Genomic DNA, 16,628 nt, shown 5'->3' with positions numbered 1-16,628 from the left:
TTATATGCAAATACTGTACCATTTTATATAAGGTATTTGAGCATCCTCAGGTTTTGGTATCCTGGGAGATCCTGGGACCAATCCCCCATGGATACTAAGGGACGACTCTATATCTTCTAATTTTTTTAGTGACAGATTCTTTTTTTAAATTGTAGTTGATTTACAATATTATATTACTTTCAGGCGTACAGCATAGTGGCTCAGTATTTTAATAGATTATACTCCATTAAAAGTTACTGCAAAATAATGACTATAGTTCCCTCTGCTGTACAATATATCCCTGTTGCTTATCTACTTTATATATAGTAGTTTGTATCTTTTAATCCCATACTCCTATCATGTCCTTTCCCCTTTCCCTCTCCCCACTAGTAACCAGTAGTTTGTTTTCTATATGATACTGTTTTGCTATACACATTCATTTTTTAGATTTCACGTATAAGTGATGCAATACACAATTTGTCTTTCTCTGACTTACTTCACTTCGTATGATATTCTCTAGGTCCATCCACATTGCTGCAAATGGCATTATTTCATTCTTTTTTATGGCTGTATTCCATCGTGTGTATGTATGTATATATACAACATCTTCTTAAGCCAATCTTCTGATGATGGGCACTTGGATTGTTTCCATGTCTTGGCTATTGTAAACAGTGCTGCAATGAACATTGGGATGCATGTATCTTTGTGAATGAGTGTTTTCATTTTTTCCAGGTATATACCCAAGAGTGGGATTGTTGGATCATATGGTAGTTCTATTTTTAGTTTTTGAGGAACCTCCATACTGTCTCCATAGTGGCTGTATCAATTTACATTCCCACCAATAGTGTAGCAGGGTTCCCTTTTCCCTGCACCCTCTCCAGAATTTGTTATTTGTAGACTTTTTGATGATAGCCATTCTGACCAGTGTGAGGTGGTATTTTTTTTCTTTCTTTCTCTAATAATTAGCGACATCAAGCATCTTTTCATGTGCCTGTTAGCCATCTGTTACGTCTTCTTTGGAAAAATGTCTATTCAGGTTTTCTGCCCATTTTTTGATTGGCTTTTTTTTTTTTTTTTTTTTAACCTTGAACTGTATGAGCTGATTTTGGATATTAACCCCTTGTCAGTCAGGTCATTTGCAAATATTTTCTCCTAGTCAGTATGTTCTTTTCATTTTGCAAATGGTTTCCTTTGCTGTGCAAAAACTTTGAAGTCTAATTAAGGCCAATTTGTTTATTTTTGCTTTTATTTCTTTGGCCTTGAGAGAGAGATCCAAAGAAATATTGCTACGATTTATGTCAAAGAATGTACTGCCGGGCTTCCCTGGTGGTGCAGTGGTTGAGAGTCCGCCTGCCGATGCAGGGGACACGGGTTCGTGCCCCGGTCCAGGAAGATCCCACATGCCATGGAGCAGCTGGGCCCGTGAGCCATGGCCGCTGGGCCTGCTCGTCCGGAGCCTGTGCTCCGCAACAGGAGAGGCCACAACAGTGAGGCCCGTGTAACGAAAAAAAAAAAAATGTACTGCCTACATTCTCTTCTAGGAGTTTTATGGTTTTGGGTCTTCCATTTAGGTCTTTAATCCATTTTGGGTTTATTTTTGTAGGTGGCGTGAGGGAAGAAATGTTCTAATCACTGTTTTACATGTAGCTGTCCAGTTTTCCCTGCACCACTTATTGAAGTGACTGTCTTCTCTCCATTGTACATTCTTGCCCCTATGCCATAGATTGATTGACCATAGGTGTGTGGGTGCCTCTTATTTTTTCAAGTGGGAGAATGAAATAGGAAACTCTAACTGACATGTCCTCTTAAGGAAGAGAGTTGGGTGGGTGTCTGGCAGTGAGTTTCATCTTTCTTTTTCTTGAGGGGTCTCCTGGCTCGGTGGCAGGATGAAGCCCAAAAGGAAGATATATGGAAGACCTCAGAAGGCATTGTGGAAAGAGTAGAGGTAGGTAGAGGCACTCCCAGCTAGGTAGAGAACAGCATCAGCCCCTCCCTCCTTTGCGTCACCCACATTCTTTTAAGCCCAGCCCTGTTGGGTGGATGGGATTTGAGCACTGAACCATCTGGTGGCCATTCCATCTGTAGGCTTTTTGAGGACAGTGACCACATCTTATTAGCTTCTGATTCCCCATTCCCTAGAAGTCTGTGGCTTATGCTTTCAAATCAAACACTTGAAAGCTTTCTAGGTGTGTTTACAGCAAACACTATACCAAAAATAGTCTAGAATAATTACTGTATTTCCCCATCCTTGTCTATTTAATAAAATCTTTGTAGAATAAACTACACCAAGTTTGCTCCCCAGACAAGGAGATGCACATGTCCCTGTGTGTGTGTGTGTATGTGTGTGTACAGTGTGTGTGTGCAGAGCATCTTCAGTCCCCTTGGTTATCAACCAGTAATGACTTTCAACCTGCCTTGAACACACCGCCTCCTTCCCGAGCCCCTCTCTAAAGAGCCACCTGTGGTTAAATGAGGTTTGTGGGTGTGGCACCACCTCCAGCCCCCATTTCTGTGGGGAGCAGCTTCTCCTCCAATGGCCCTGATGGGTCTGGCCATTCTAGACCCTCCTCTACCACTGCTCATGCACAGGGCCAGCCAAAGGACTCTATTCTCAAGGGCCACAGTGACTGTTCAGAGAAGGGCATGTGGACCAAGGCAGAGCCCCTCCGTGGGATTTTTCGAAGCAGAACTGGACAGATGGACAGGCAGGCTTTGCACTTAACAGTGCACATCAAAACTAAAGTCAGCATCCCTCCAGGATTTCAATAAATTCCTCTTACATGACACAATAAATTCTCTTCTGCTGAAGCTACTTTGAGTAGGTTTCCATGTCTTCCTCCTGAAAGAATCCTATTTTTTAAAAAATATATTTTCCAAATTTTCTATAATAAAGACAGACGTTTCTGTTTTAAGTGAAAAATAAAGTTCTGAATCCGAGAACCACACTTTAACATTGACATGGATCTGGGAAAGGCTAGGGAAATGAATGAAATCGCTTGTATAGGCAGCTCCCCTTTCCCCACTGGCCTCAGGACTGCTTCTCTGGCTCTCCCTGCCTGCCTGCCCTCCCCTGCCCCCTGCGAAGAAGCTGCTAGTTCCTGTTTCACTTCCACTAGAAAATCAAGGTCTGTTTTCATTTGAACAACATTCTAAAGAATCGGTGAAGTTTCCCCACCTCAAGCAATAAAAAGCAGCCCAGCGTCCTTGGAGTTGACACCTAAGAAGAAATGGAAACTGAAAAGCTGTGACTTAGGAACATAAGAATGAACATAAGAGTGAAGATATACAATTAGTGATGTCCGCTTGATATTTAGATTTAAACTACAAAGCAAGTTAAACACAGTCACCATTTTGGACATATATTTTATTGTTCAGAAATTTCCACCAGAGCTTATCACGAAGTACCTTTGTCAGGAGATGCCTACGAGAATCCAGAACGGCAAACAGGGACAGGCAGGCCTGTCAGCTCTTCCTGCAAATCCACAAACATGGGGACAACCAGTCCGGCCTCAAGGTGCAAGGTGATGGACCAACAAGGTATAGCCCAGCATCCCCACAGGCAGATCTAGATGAACAGCAGAAAACTTCACAGGTGTGGATTTAAAGTGCAACCTCAAATGACAAACGACTTACTCTGGTGGTGCCCAAACAAGACATCAGAATCTGCAGAAAATCAAATCTATCATGATCAGCGTTCCTACCTGAATGAAGTTAACCTCCTAAACCAGCTGACCTTATTAAGTTTTTACTCATTTATTTTAAAACCAAACCAAGTGTATATGACATCTTTTTTAAAAAATCATGTAAACATTGCAAAGTTTTTAGGGGTTATTTATAATCTGAAGAGATTTATTAAAAAAACTACTGGACTTGTTAAAACTACAAATACTAACCCTACCCCACCCCCCATGAAAAAAGCAATTGTTACAAAAATATAAAAAATATACTAGCTTCTACTATTTAACCTTTCCACCAGAAATCTCACAACTCTGGGACACATCCTGGTTTTTATACCATCAACAAGCACAAGTGCAATTTTCTCAAATTTTTAAGGAAGAAAAAGTCCCCAAACATTCCCTTTGTTACTTGAGATTGTGGCTACTTTCTTCATAGGGACTGTAATGCTAGTGGTAAGGACAGTTTGAAGTTTCCTATTGCATCCCCTGCATGGACCCGGCATGGGAATTATAGCACAGGAGGCTGCTTTCAAAGCTCACTCCTTTAGTCTTTTCAGATTTCTCTCCAGTCCCTTCAATTCCACTTTGGGACTTGCTGGATCCCCAGACTCCTGAGCTGGCCTTGGCTTCCCTAACTGCCCACCAGGGAAGGCCCACAGTAGGAAAAGAGGGCGTAAGCCTGCTGCCACCCGTAGTGCCCACTTTCTGGGGGCACAGGTTGGGCCCTGCACCCAGGTTTGCTCATACCAGGGAAACTGTGCACTTGGTGGATGATCCCCCAACTCCCCCCCCCCCCCCCGAGAGATGACTGATGCTACAGGACAGTCTGCAGAGTCTGGGAGGGGAGCCAGAAGCAGATGTGGAGGCAAAACACTTTGCATATAAGGTAAAATACTTCTATAAACTTTGAATCGGATCACATGTACACAGCAGCCACGCTACCAGGCACTTTGACCAATTAAGAGCTAGGAAATGGACCAAATTCCGCTTGAAACAACTCAACAAACACTATGGGAAGGGTGTGTGGTTTAACTGTCTTCATGTCCTTAAGGATACCCCTCCCTCACTAGGACATTTTCGGTGTTTCCTTGCCCTACTATCACCTAAAGGCTCACTCAAGCCCTTGGATGAGACTGCTTGTTTGCTGGGTAACAGTGGGATGGATCCACACACCACCAGGTAGAATCCCTCTACGTGACTGGGATATTGCTGGGCTGAACCCTGTGCCCCTGGAGTCCAAGGAGATCCCTGGACGGGCGTCCCAGCCTAAGCGTGCCCAAGAGAACCCTTCACCCAAAGCCCTCGTGTGTGCAGAGTCCTCACTACCTGCTGTGTGCTCCCACGTGGAGGCCCGGTTCAAATCGGAGCCTGGCTCACACCCACTCCTCCCCTGCAGGACCCTCTGACCTTGGCCATAGCCCCCGCTGCCCGCCACCACCTAGTCTGGCATGCGGTCCAGCCCCGTGTGCTGCTGCCCTTACCATTCTTGTCTGAGAGCAGGCTGCCTGCCTCCAGGTCAGAAGGGCGGGCCCTCTCGGAGCCTCCAGTGGACTCTAGGCTCTCCTGTTTGAAGGACTAGATTTTCATACTGCTAAAGGTTTTATTTCACAGATCATGGTGGTGAGTTTGTGATTTCCAGTCCTCACCATGGTTAAGTTATACATTTCCCGACACCTTGTTTCTCCAGATCTGAAACAGCTCACCCAACACACCCTGGTTGTTTCAACCCCAAAAGACTTTTCCAAAAGCAACAACAACAGATTCAGAGAACACCACCATATATGCTGAGCAAGTCCCCTCTACTTTGGTTGCATCAAAAAACAGGGCTTCTGAGACAACCCCAATTCACATTTGCTCAGAAGAGAGGTGCTCCCAACATCAAGGCACAAAGAAAGAAGTCTCCTGGGGCAAAATGACGATGAAAGCGACCAGTGGCCTTCGTAAGGCCTGAGGCGGAGTCGCTGGGGGGGCGAATCCAGTCTGGGCTGGGTGGGCATCAGGAGGAAGGCTGAGGGCCAGGTCTCCCTCTGGGGCCTGAGGAGTCGTCACGCGTACTTCTCCAGGAACTTTATGTGAAAGTCCTTCACCTTCTGTAGAACCGTCTTTAGCTTCTCCACCGGAGGAAGAATGGTCATTCTGTCAGGAAAGAGAACAGCGTCAGTCAGAGACAAGTGGCTCTGGAAAAGGGGAGAGAAGTGAACCTGGCAGGTCACTCCTCCACCTGCAGCTGCAGAGACCAGGTGGTGCGGGCAAGTTGTGTGGGGAGGGACAGGCCTGTCTTGTCCACTGCGATGGCTCCAGGCTCTGGACAGCACCTAGTACTTGTTGAACCACTTTCTCCCACCATTCACACATTTTTTTACCCAACTCGTATATGTGAACAAAAGCAATAAGCTGGTGGCAGCATCTCAGCTCACTAACACATCCACCCATAATCACAGAAGGTCTGCCCAACACTCTGACAGGTGCATAGAACTTTCTCCAGCGCACGACTCTTGGTATTTTCTATGGCTACAGAGCGAGACTCCATTCCTGCTAGACAGGCCTTTTCCATCTCCACCATCAGTCTCACAGTGAGAACCTCCAGTCATAACTTTCCTCCACAGGAATTCCCACATTGCCATGGTAACTAACTCCTCCCTCCAATACGGTCAGCCTGCTTCCCAGCCTTAAGGGCAGCCCTCGAGAAGTAACCACCTCTTGAATGACCTGTGAATTGCCAAGGTGAACCCAACAAGGGTGGAAAGGCCATCCACACCACCCACACATGTTTGTCCACTGCGGGGGGGTGGGGGGTGGGGCCCTACCCACAACCTTCACTGCCTCAAGACTTAGCCCCAGGTGCTAAGCCCATGACATTTCTTTTTTTAGCATCTGCTGCAGGAAACATCTGAGAGTGCTGCGCATGGAGAGGGTGCTGTTTGGAACAGAACTGGCCTCAGCGGAAGACCTGGCTGACCTGCTCCGGCTCGCCCAGCAGAGTCACATGCCTGTGAAAGGAGGCACAGCAATTCCACCATGTCTCAGAGGCAACATCTCAGCAGGCTTTTGGTGCAATGGACAAGCTATTGAGCTCCTGGATGCTGTATGATACCATCACAGAGTTGAAAAGGGACAGGGGAAGGAAAAGAAAACATAGCACGGGAACACTGCAGACGGCATATGATAGATGGGGGCAGTGGAGGGGAGACAGAGCAGTCAAGGAGATGACCTTGGCGTCGCCCACAGTCTTCCTTAGTCCCTGGCGCAGGGTCTCAGCTACCTCTGCAGCAGGACAGAATGGGAGTGGGATGGGGGGACAGGGGCTCCACACATCCCAGTCTCTGTAGGTGCCTTGATGTTAAGAAGCCCAAGTTTCCCAAGACAAACCCGGGACCAGCCCGCCGGTGCAGAGGAAGTGGTACCTGAAGTGGTAGGTGCCTTCCCTCTGCCCAAAGCCACTGCCGGGCACGACACAGATGCCTGTCTCCTCCAGGAGCTTCATGCAGTAGAACATGTCGGGGGCCATCTTATGGGCCTGTGGGAGTGGGACAGAACTTAGGATTCATTCCTGGTTTCGCACTGTACAAACATTACAATCTCAAAGCCAAATACACTTGAGATGGCAGGTTCTTTCCCATGGCAGGGCCCTTCTGCCCTCCCTTCCTGTGAGAACCAAGGCAGGATGCTGGGTGCTGTAAGCAGCTGGGGCCAGGAACAAAGAACCCAAAGGCCACTGTGGGACAGCCATGGGCTGCGGGGCTTCTGCTCTCCAGTGGGGAGTGCCAGCCTGTTGCCTGTGTACCCTACCCCCACGGAGCAGCTCCACAAGCATTGGCTGTGTCCTATACGCCAAGCCAGGGCCCTGAGGTCTCTGCCCAGGGGGCCTCAAGGAACAAGCCTCTCAGGGGCCCTACTGTTGGTGCTTCTCACACTTCGATTTGCACAACCAGGCCACCTGTTAAATAGGTTCTCAGGCTCCAACACCAGAAATTCTGATTCAATCGGCTGAGGGGTGGGGCCAGATTTTGAATGTTTAACAAGGTATCGAGGAGGTAAGCAGGTAGAAGGACACTTTCAGAGATACGGCTCTGGCCCTTGATCCTCAAACCAGGGTCTGTGGCACCACCTGAGAACTTACTAGAAACGCAGAATCTTGGGCCCCTCCAAAGATTTCTTGAACCAGTATCGGCATTTTTAACAGGACCCCAGGTGATCCACGTACACACTCAAGTCTGAGAAGCGCTGCTCTAGGGTACTGTGGCCAGGTGAGAGACTGCTCTTGATGCTTCCCCAGCATCTGTTCAACAGGCAACGGACGCGCAGGCTCAGCGGCCATGGCTCACGGGCCCAGCCGCTCCGCGGCACGTGGGATCTTCCTGAACTGGGGCACGAACCCGTGTTCCCTGAATCGGCAGGCGGACTCTCAACCACTGCGCCACCAGGGAAGCCCTCTGTTCAGTTTTAAATGCATCATATCACATGTGGGCACCTGCCTTCAGCACACCGCTCACCTGGGGCCGGCCTCACACCTGCCGCATCAACACAGCATGCTGCAGGGCTGGGTCTCTGAGAGCCCGTCATCTTTACACACTAAGTACCATCTGACCAACGGATACACAAAGTTCAGAGCCTCTAGGGCCAACACTTTAGCTCCTCATGGCAAGAAGCAGTCCCATGTGAACCCAGTGAGAGAGCCAGCCCTGACCTGGCACCCCTGACCTGAGCTGCCTCCATGGCTTTGGCAGGGATGAAGATTCGAGGAAAGGCGTACATGGCCCCCTGCAAGGGGTTGCAGTGAATTCCTGGGACTTGGTTAAACAGGTCTTCTGTCAGCTTAGCTTTTCTGGCCAGATTACCCAAGACGGACTCTTTCTCCTGATGAGACAGAGAAAGCACAGGAGTTAGCATCTCTGGACATCATGGCTCCAGACCCTGGAAACTATCCCTTCAAACTGGGGCGTCAGGGCAGACTGGTGAAGGTGAGCTTGCGTGTGCATAAGCACAGCAAATGGGGGAGGTGGGCGAAACACACGTCCCTCTGCAGGAACTTCTTCCATAGACGCTCAGCCCATGAGGCTGCCATGTGCCCTGGGGCAGGAGCACACGGGCCACAGGTAGGTCCTAGGTAGCCTGTGTCATGGGTTCTACTCTTTTTTTTTTTTTTTTTTTGCGGTACGCGGGCCTCTCACTATTGTGGCCTCTCCCGTTGCGGAGCACAGGCTCCGGACGCCCAGGCTTAGCGGCCATGGCTCACGGGCTCAGCCGCTCCACGGCATGTGGGATCTTCCCAGACCGGGGCACGAACCCGTGTCCCCTGCATCGGTAGGCGGACTCTCAACCACTGCGCCACCAGGGAAGCCCATGGGTTCTACTCTTGTACCAGGATGTCATTCCTGAAAATGAGAAAAACCAGTCCCTGCCCATTGGTCTGAATGAACTTGGGCCTGGATGGAACACCCTAGAACATGCTTCTAGGAGACAGCCCCACCACTTCATTTTGGGGAGTCACCCTTCCCCCAATCCATGTGGTGTGTTTGGGGCACGTGATCCAGGCAAAGCACATCAGTGACAGGCTCAGAGCTGGACATGTGTCCAAAGCTGGAGCAAGCAGTCCAGCACTTCTGCAAGTACTACTGGAATGTGTGGGTGAAGAGCTGTGGCCTGCGGATGAGCGGATCAGCAAAACGTAGAATGTACACACAGGGGAATGTCACTCAGCCTTAAACAGGAGGCACAGTCCGACACATGCCACAACAGGGATAAACCCTGAGGACATCATGCTAATTGAAATAAAGTCACAAGAAGACAAACGCTGTATATGAGGTACCTAGAGTAGTCATATTCATAGAGAGTAGAGTAGAGGTTACCAGGGGCTGGGGGAGAGGGGGAAATGAGGAGTTATTGTTTAATGGGTACAGAGCTTCAGTCTGGGATGATGAAAAGTTCCTGGAGATGGACGGTGGTAATGGTTGCACAACAATGAGTGTACTTTATGCATTAAACTGTTCAGTTAAAAATGATCCAAATGGTAAATTGCATGTTCTGTGTATCTTACCACAATTTTTAAAAAAGGTTGTGAATCTAGAACAGCTGGGAACTGACTTCTTGGTTATATGACCAATAAATTCCATTTCTGTTTAAACTACTTAGAGTTGGGTTTTTCTCACTTGCAGTTAAAAAGGTTTGACTGCATCACTTCAAGCTGCAAGGACAGCCTGCAGCTGTGGCCCGTGGTCTAGAATCAATGCCATGCTCATCCATCTCCCCCTTTTAGTTTAGTAACAGAATCATTCCCCTCCCACTCCCACCCAGGGTGTTCTCAGGACACAAGGCCATTCCCTCTGGGTGCCTGCCCATCTGTGGTGCTCACAGGCGAGAAACAGGAAGGTGTGCACCCCGCCCCCCCCGACATGCAACAGTCCTCCCACTTCAAATACAGCCCAGCTGCATCCTGAGACTTAACCTCATTGGGGTGAGTCAGGCGCCACGTGGAACCACGAGCACCCCCGGGAGGCCATCTAGACAGAGGCTGGCCATTGAGACAATACATGGTGAACACTGGCCACAGGAGTGATGCAGACAGGCCGTGGGACAAGCTGACTCACCCTGCTGAACTGCTCGAAGGATTCCTCTCCTGGCACCGGGGGGTTCACAACGATGTCCATGGCAGCCTGCCCAGACACTGGCGGGCACAGACGCACCGAGAGCAGCTTTACCAGCTGGCCCTTGATCTCAGGGTGCAGGTTGATCACCTCCATGTAGCCTCCTCTGTAGCCACACCTAAAAGGTTGAAGACAGGGACAGGACCCACCAGTCACAGAGAGACCTCTACTAAGTGCATCCAGCCGGCCAGAATCTTCTGTAAACATCCCCATGCCCAACACTGAGTTTCCAGGTGTGGCTGAGTTCTTGCCAGTGGAAAGTGAAAGGGAGTGATATGTGTAAATTCCACATCACTTCCTTAAAAGCATGCTCTCTCCTTCCTCTCTCCCTTTCCCCACTTCCTGAGGAATGCACACACCAGAGCAGCAGCCTCAGTGCCCCATGTTGAGAAAACAGGGCCAGCCCACCAGCCCATCTCTGAATGACCTCACGGGGCAGAGCCAGTCCTGGACTCCCCCTACCTTTGGGCTGTTATCACAGAGACACACTTCCATCTTGTTTGAGCCACTGTATTTTGGGGCCTTTTGGTTAGAGCAGCTTAGCCTGACTCTTAACTTATATGCTAGCCCTGCTCCAAAGGGGCATGTGATTCAGGCTGGGCACCCCCTGCACAGGTTCAAGGGGTGGGCATGTGAGCAGTAGCCTGAGGATTTGGCTAGAACTTTCTGATGCCTGAAAACAAAGCCAACCCAAAGGAGAGCAAAGCAGGGAATTCCCTGGCGGTCCAGTGGTTAGGACTTGGCACTTCCACCGCCGAGGGCCAGGGTTCAATTCCTGGTAAGGGAACTAAGACCCCACAAGCCAGGCAGTGTGGCCAAAACAAAGGAAAGCAGAGCTGAGAAAGAAAACAAGACAAGGCCACAAAGCAGAAAGAGATCTGGTGACACTTTTAAGCCCCCTGATTAAACTTTACTCTTTGACTTTTTAAATTTTATTTACTTTTTATTTTTTTTTTGGCTGCGTTGGGTGTTTGTTGCTGTGTGCGGGCTTTCTCTAGCTGCGGTGAGCAGGGGCTACTCTTCGTTGCGGTGCGCAGGCTTCTCATTGTGGTGGCTTCTCTTGTTGCAGAGCACGGGTTCTAGGTGTGCGGGCTTCAGTAGTTGTGGCTCGCGAGCTCTAGAGCACATGCTCAGTAGTTGTGGTGCATGGGCTTAGTTGCTCTGCAGCATGTGGGATCTTCCCAGACCAGGGCTCAAACCTGTGTCCCCTGCACTGGCAGGCGGATTCTTAAACACTGCACCACCAGGGAAGTCCACTCCTTGACTTTTTTTTTTTTGCGATACACAGGCCTCTCACTGCTGTGGCCTCTCCCGTTGCGGAGCACAGGCTCCAGATGCGCAGGCTCAGCGGCCATGGCTCACAGGCCCAGCTGCTCTGCAGCATGTGGGATCTTCCCGGACCGGGGCACGAACCCGTGTCCCATGCATCGGCAGGCGGACTCTCAACCACTGCACCACCAGGGAAGCCCTCCTTGACTTTTTACTGATAAAGATTAAAAAAAATTTTTTTTAAGATTTATTATTTACTTATTTATTTAACTTTATTTTTGGCTCCGTCAGGTCTTAGTTGCGGCACGTGGGATATTCGTTGAGGCGTGTGGGATCTTTCATTGCGGCGCATGGGCTTCTCTCTAGTTGTGGCGTGCGGGTTTTCTCTCTAGTTGTGGCGCGTGGGCTCTGTAGTTTGTGGTACGTGGGCTCTAGTTGAGGCGTGCAAACTCAGTAGTTGTGGCGCGTGGGCTTAGTTGCCCCATGGCATGTGGGATCTTAGTTCCCTGGCTAGGAATCAAACCCACGTACCCTGCATTGTAAGGCGGATTCTTTATTTTACTTTATTTTTTAATTTTATTTTTGGCTGTGTTGGGTCTTCATTGCTGCACGCAGGCTTTCTTTAGTTGCGGTGAGGGGGGCTACTCTTTACTGCAGTGTGCGGGCTTCTCATTGTGGTGGCTTCTCTTGTTGTGGAGCACAGGTTCTAGGTGTGCGGGCTTCAGTATTGCAGCTCGAGGGCTCTAGAGCACAGGCTCAGTAGTTGTGGCGTACGGGCTTAGTTGCTCTGCGGCATGTGGGATCTTCCCTGACCAGGGAATCGAACCCACGTCCCCTGCACTGGCATGTGGATTCTTAACCACTGTGCCACCAGGCAAGTCCCTGTAAGGCAGATTCTTTACCACTGGACCACCAGGGAAGTGCCCTGATATGGATTTTTTAAAAAGCCTCTTTGATGTAGGCCAGTTCAACTTGAGTTTCTGTTACGTATTTCCAAAAGCATCCTGACTGATATACAGTCAAATCTCATGAAAATAAGCTGAGATCATACAGTCAAAAACAAAAACAAAAACCTTTCAGAACGAAGTCAGCTCCATCAGCCACACTTTCTGGACTGTGATTGATAACATTCAGACTAATAAGCACAGAAACGCAGGCACCAGCTCCTGCCTTCCTCTGTACGTGTACCACACCCACACAACCTCAGAGCACCTGATACGATGAGACACTCGATAAAACACTTTTGGGATCAGGCTGCAGAATGAACTGGCAGAGACAGATCCCCATGTGATCCCTCAACTCGCTTTTCCAATGCGGGAAGATAAATTCTGGCATCTCGGAAATGTTTCCTGTAACAAAGTTGAAAGAAGAAACTTTCTGCTTTATTCTCTGCTGAAGAGCAGAATATCAAATTGGGCAAATCAGTCTGATCCTAGGTAATCAGGATCTGAGGGCAACAGGATACCACCTCAGGTTACCAACATCCAGGGTATTACCATTAAAACAGTCATCAGTAACACAGATGGAAAGATGGGTGGGTATGTGACAAACACACTTGAGTTTGAAAAATGAGTTCATGGAGAACATATTTGTTTAGGAAAAGAGCTACACAACACATGAAAGCCTAGCAAGGAGACAGCATCACTACTGGGGTAGACCAGAAAGACCAGCATAGATCAACCCCTGCCCACATCAAATATAGCCAAGAACAGTTGGGTGACCATCCCAAGGGGACAGCTCCCTTGACCTGGCTAAAATATTTCTTGAAGCTTCGCAGTTACACTGGCCTGCACACCTCCTCCTGACACCTGGCATAAAGCAGAACTCCCACAACGCTGGGGAATGAATGTCCTTAGCTGTAAATACACTGGCCTTTCCATCTCAGTCTAGTTTGTAGGCTCCTCCTCTCCTCCCCTAACTGCTGAGCAGGGAGGGCCTGGGCCCAGTCCTTGGACCTCTTCTCTATTTGTACTCACCCCTGGTGAGACATCCAGGCTCAGAGATCTGTCTAACAACTCATACATTGACATCTCATAAACTTTAATCTCCAGCTGGATATCAGCCCTGAGCTGCAGACTCACACATCCATCTCCATCTGGACATCCAATAGGCATCTGCAAATTCTACACATCCAAAACCAACTTCTAATTTTACCCCAAAACCTGCTTCACAAACAGCAATCCTCATCTATTGATGGCAACTCTATCCTTCCTGCTGTTTGAACAAAAAACTTGGGAATCATCCGAGACTTCCCTCTCTCACACCCACCTTTTCCATCAAGCAACACCTGTCAACTCTACCTTCAAACATATCCAAGATCAAACATCTTCTCCCCACCTCTACCCTGGCCCATGATATCTCCCCTGGACCATAACAGCCTTTTGACTCGAATGCCCACTTCTGTCCCTACCCTCATCACACAGCAACCAGAGAATCTGGTAAAACATAAGTCAGGAGAAGTCACACCTCTGTGTAAACCCTCCAAGGGTTCCCATCTCACTCTGAGTAAAAGTAAAAAATAACCTAAGTAGCTCGGGTGATCTGGCCTCCTATGACTTTTTTTGGTCGCAACTTCTGCCACTTTCTCTCTCACTCCTTTCTAGTCTCCTTGCCACTCCTCAAACAGCTGCTCCTTCCACCTCAGGGCCTTTGCATGTGCTGTTCCCTCTGTCTGGAATGCTCTTTCCTCAGACATCTGTGTAGCTCCCCACAACCCCTCCCTTGGGTCTTAACTCAAAAGCCAACTCCTCAGTGACCAGACCCCACCTCTCGGCATTCCCATCTCTTCTCTAATTATTTTTGCCCACTTGACATGTGATATTCGTTTGTCTATTGCCTCTCTCTCCTCACTAAAGCATAACTCTGTGAGGGCAGGGATGGCTGTGGTTTGCTCACTGCTATAACCTCAGTGCCGAGATCAGTACTGGACTCATAGCATGTGCTCAATAAATATTAGCTGAATGAATGAATACAGGATTGAAGCTGACTCTGGCCCCAGAGGTCACATAGTGCTGAGGCAGGGTGCATACAGAGCTCCTGCACACAGAGCTTGCCCTACTGGCCTGACAGCATTTGTCCACTCAACCTGCCTTCCCTGGCCCTCAGAGTTCAGTCACTGTCAGAGCAACAGCGACATGGCTGGCAGAAAACACTAGCGTTGGAAGCTGCTGTGAGGTCCTGTTTTCATTTTCATCACAGCCTTATTTTACACGAGCCCTTGCACAAGGTCTGTCCTCACACCACCATGCTCCCTTTGGGGAGGTGTGGTCTGTCTCCTCCTGCTTCTTAGATCAGCAGAGTCGGTGGATAAGGGCAGTTGTCTCTGTCCAGCAGACTGAGGTGGGGCAGAGCGGAGAAGCACAGGGACCAAGCAGGCCCAGGGGCAGCGGGAGGGAGGTGGGGGCCCACATACTCGCCCATGTAGCCCTTGGAGGTGGAGTGGAAGGAGGCGAGTTCCACGTTGCTGGAGTACTCGGGCCCCATCTCGTAAAGCACCTTCTTAAAGGAGTGAAATCTGCAGTCTGGAGAGTACACGTTGTCCTGGTACACCTGCAGGAGGGGACGGGATGGAGACAGTCATCGCAAGTCCCCCAGAAGCCTGAGCCACCTAGGTGCCGGCTGAGGGAGGGCACGGGTGCTCCAGGCCAAACTGCAGCCAGGCAGCCTGCTGTGAAGCCCAGCCTCGGACACCACTGCCAAGCCAGACATGCCTGAGGGAACCTTACAGAAGAGCAAGGAGGGAAGGCCTCGGGATGCATGCCCACTGGATTCTCCCACCCAGTCTCCAGATCTCCTTTCTGCCTCATGTGCCAGTGATGACATCAAGTACCCCACTTGCCCAAGCAGGTTTCCTCCCGGAGTGTGACGCTCACTTCCGTCAATAAGATGAGTGGTGAAAGCAGTTCATGTACCTGTCCTGACCTCCGCACCTGAAGTGCTAACTGTGTACCCTCCGCACGTCACGGCACTCACCCAGCTCTCTGTCCACCATTGCTGTCAGCGCCCACACTGGACCCAGCAGCCCCCACACTGGACCAAACAGCACCCACACTGGACCAAACAGCCCCACACTAGACCAAACAGCCCCACACTGGACCCAGCATCCCCTACACTGGACCAAACAACTCCACACTGGACCAAACAGCACCTACACTGGACCAAACAGCCCCACACTGGACCAAACAGCACCCACACTGGACCCAGCAGCCCCCACACTGGACCAAACAGCCCCCACACTGGACCAAACAGCACCCACGCTGGACCAAACAGCCCCCACACTGGACCCAGCAGCCCCCACAATGGACCAAACAGCGCCCACACTGGACCCAGCAGCCCCCACAATGAACCAAACAGCGCCCACACTGGACCCAGCAGCCCCCACACTGGACCAAACAGCCCCCACACTGGACCCAGCAGTCCCCACACTGGACCCAGCAGCCCCCACAATGGACCAAACAGCGCCCACACTGGACCAAACAGCCCCGACACTGGACCAAACAGCACCCACACTGGACCCAGCAGCCCCCACACTGGAGCGAGCAGCCCCCACACTGGACGGAGCAGCGCCTCCCTGTCCCCACACAGTCTAGCGCGCCGCAGGCAAGCGTCCCATCTGCCCTTGGAGATGAGCGTCCCATACCCAGTTTGGACATCAGGGAAACCGAGGCTCTCTGGAGTGCTGTGGGTCAGCAGGAGGGTCAAGCCAGCTGCACCTTCAACAAGCCAGGCAGAGCTTCCTTCTCCCCCACCCCTCCATTCCCAGACCCCGAGGGAAGAGGTTTGTGCACCAGGTCACTCTGCTGTACGTTCTTTCCTATAGAAATGAACATTTTAGGTCCATCTGCTATTAATCACGGCAACAATTTGGTGGGTAAGCTCTGTGTGTGGGGCGGGGCGGTGCGGGTGCTGAGAAGCAAAGAAATGAAGCTTGTGTGTTAGAAGTTACGACTAACTAGAAATCATGCAGCAATGAAGAAATGAAAACAGGATATGACGGGTCTTTCATTTCTTTCCTTGCAGGAAAAGAATGGGCATGCCTTGTCTCCAGAACTGGGGTTCA

General features: G+C 49.9%; 1 protein-coding gene across 2 annotated transcripts in view; it reads right to left on the bottom strand.

The window, feature by feature from the left end:
- Positions 1–3,325: 3,325 nt before the first annotated feature.
- The window catches only part of GPT2 (glutamic--pyruvic transaminase 2), a 35,023-nt gene continuing 21,720 nt past the window's right edge, over positions 3,326–16,628 (bottom strand). Inside the window, exons 8-12 of one of the 2 annotated variants that reach the window (XR_003429841.1) lie at positions 14,982–15,118; positions 10,244–10,418; positions 8,344–8,513; positions 7,061–7,173; positions 3,326–5,792 (exon numbers count right to left, since the gene is read on the bottom strand). Coding sequence is in view for 1 of the 2 variants with exons in the window: in XM_027092251.1 (XP_026948052.1) it covers positions 5,702–5,792; positions 7,061–7,173; positions 8,358–8,513; positions 10,244–10,418; positions 14,982–15,118 (672 nt within the window). In the remaining variant the exon portion in view is untranslated. The remainder of the gene's footprint in view (positions 5,793–7,060; positions 7,174–8,343; positions 8,514–10,243; positions 10,419–14,981; positions 15,119–16,628) is intronic. The other variant, XM_027092251.1, reaches the window with a different exon arrangement.

This window comes from Aethalodelphis obliquidens, unplaced genomic scaffold, assembly GCF_003676395.1.
Source record: "Aethalodelphis obliquidens isolate GAN/ISIS:26980383/991018 unplaced genomic scaffold, ASM367639v1 scaffold75, whole genome shotgun sequence".
NCBI lineage: Eukaryota > Metazoa > Chordata > Mammalia > Artiodactyla > Delphinidae > Aethalodelphis > Aethalodelphis obliquidens.
This window is presented reverse-complemented; position numbering and strand designations above follow the sequence as displayed.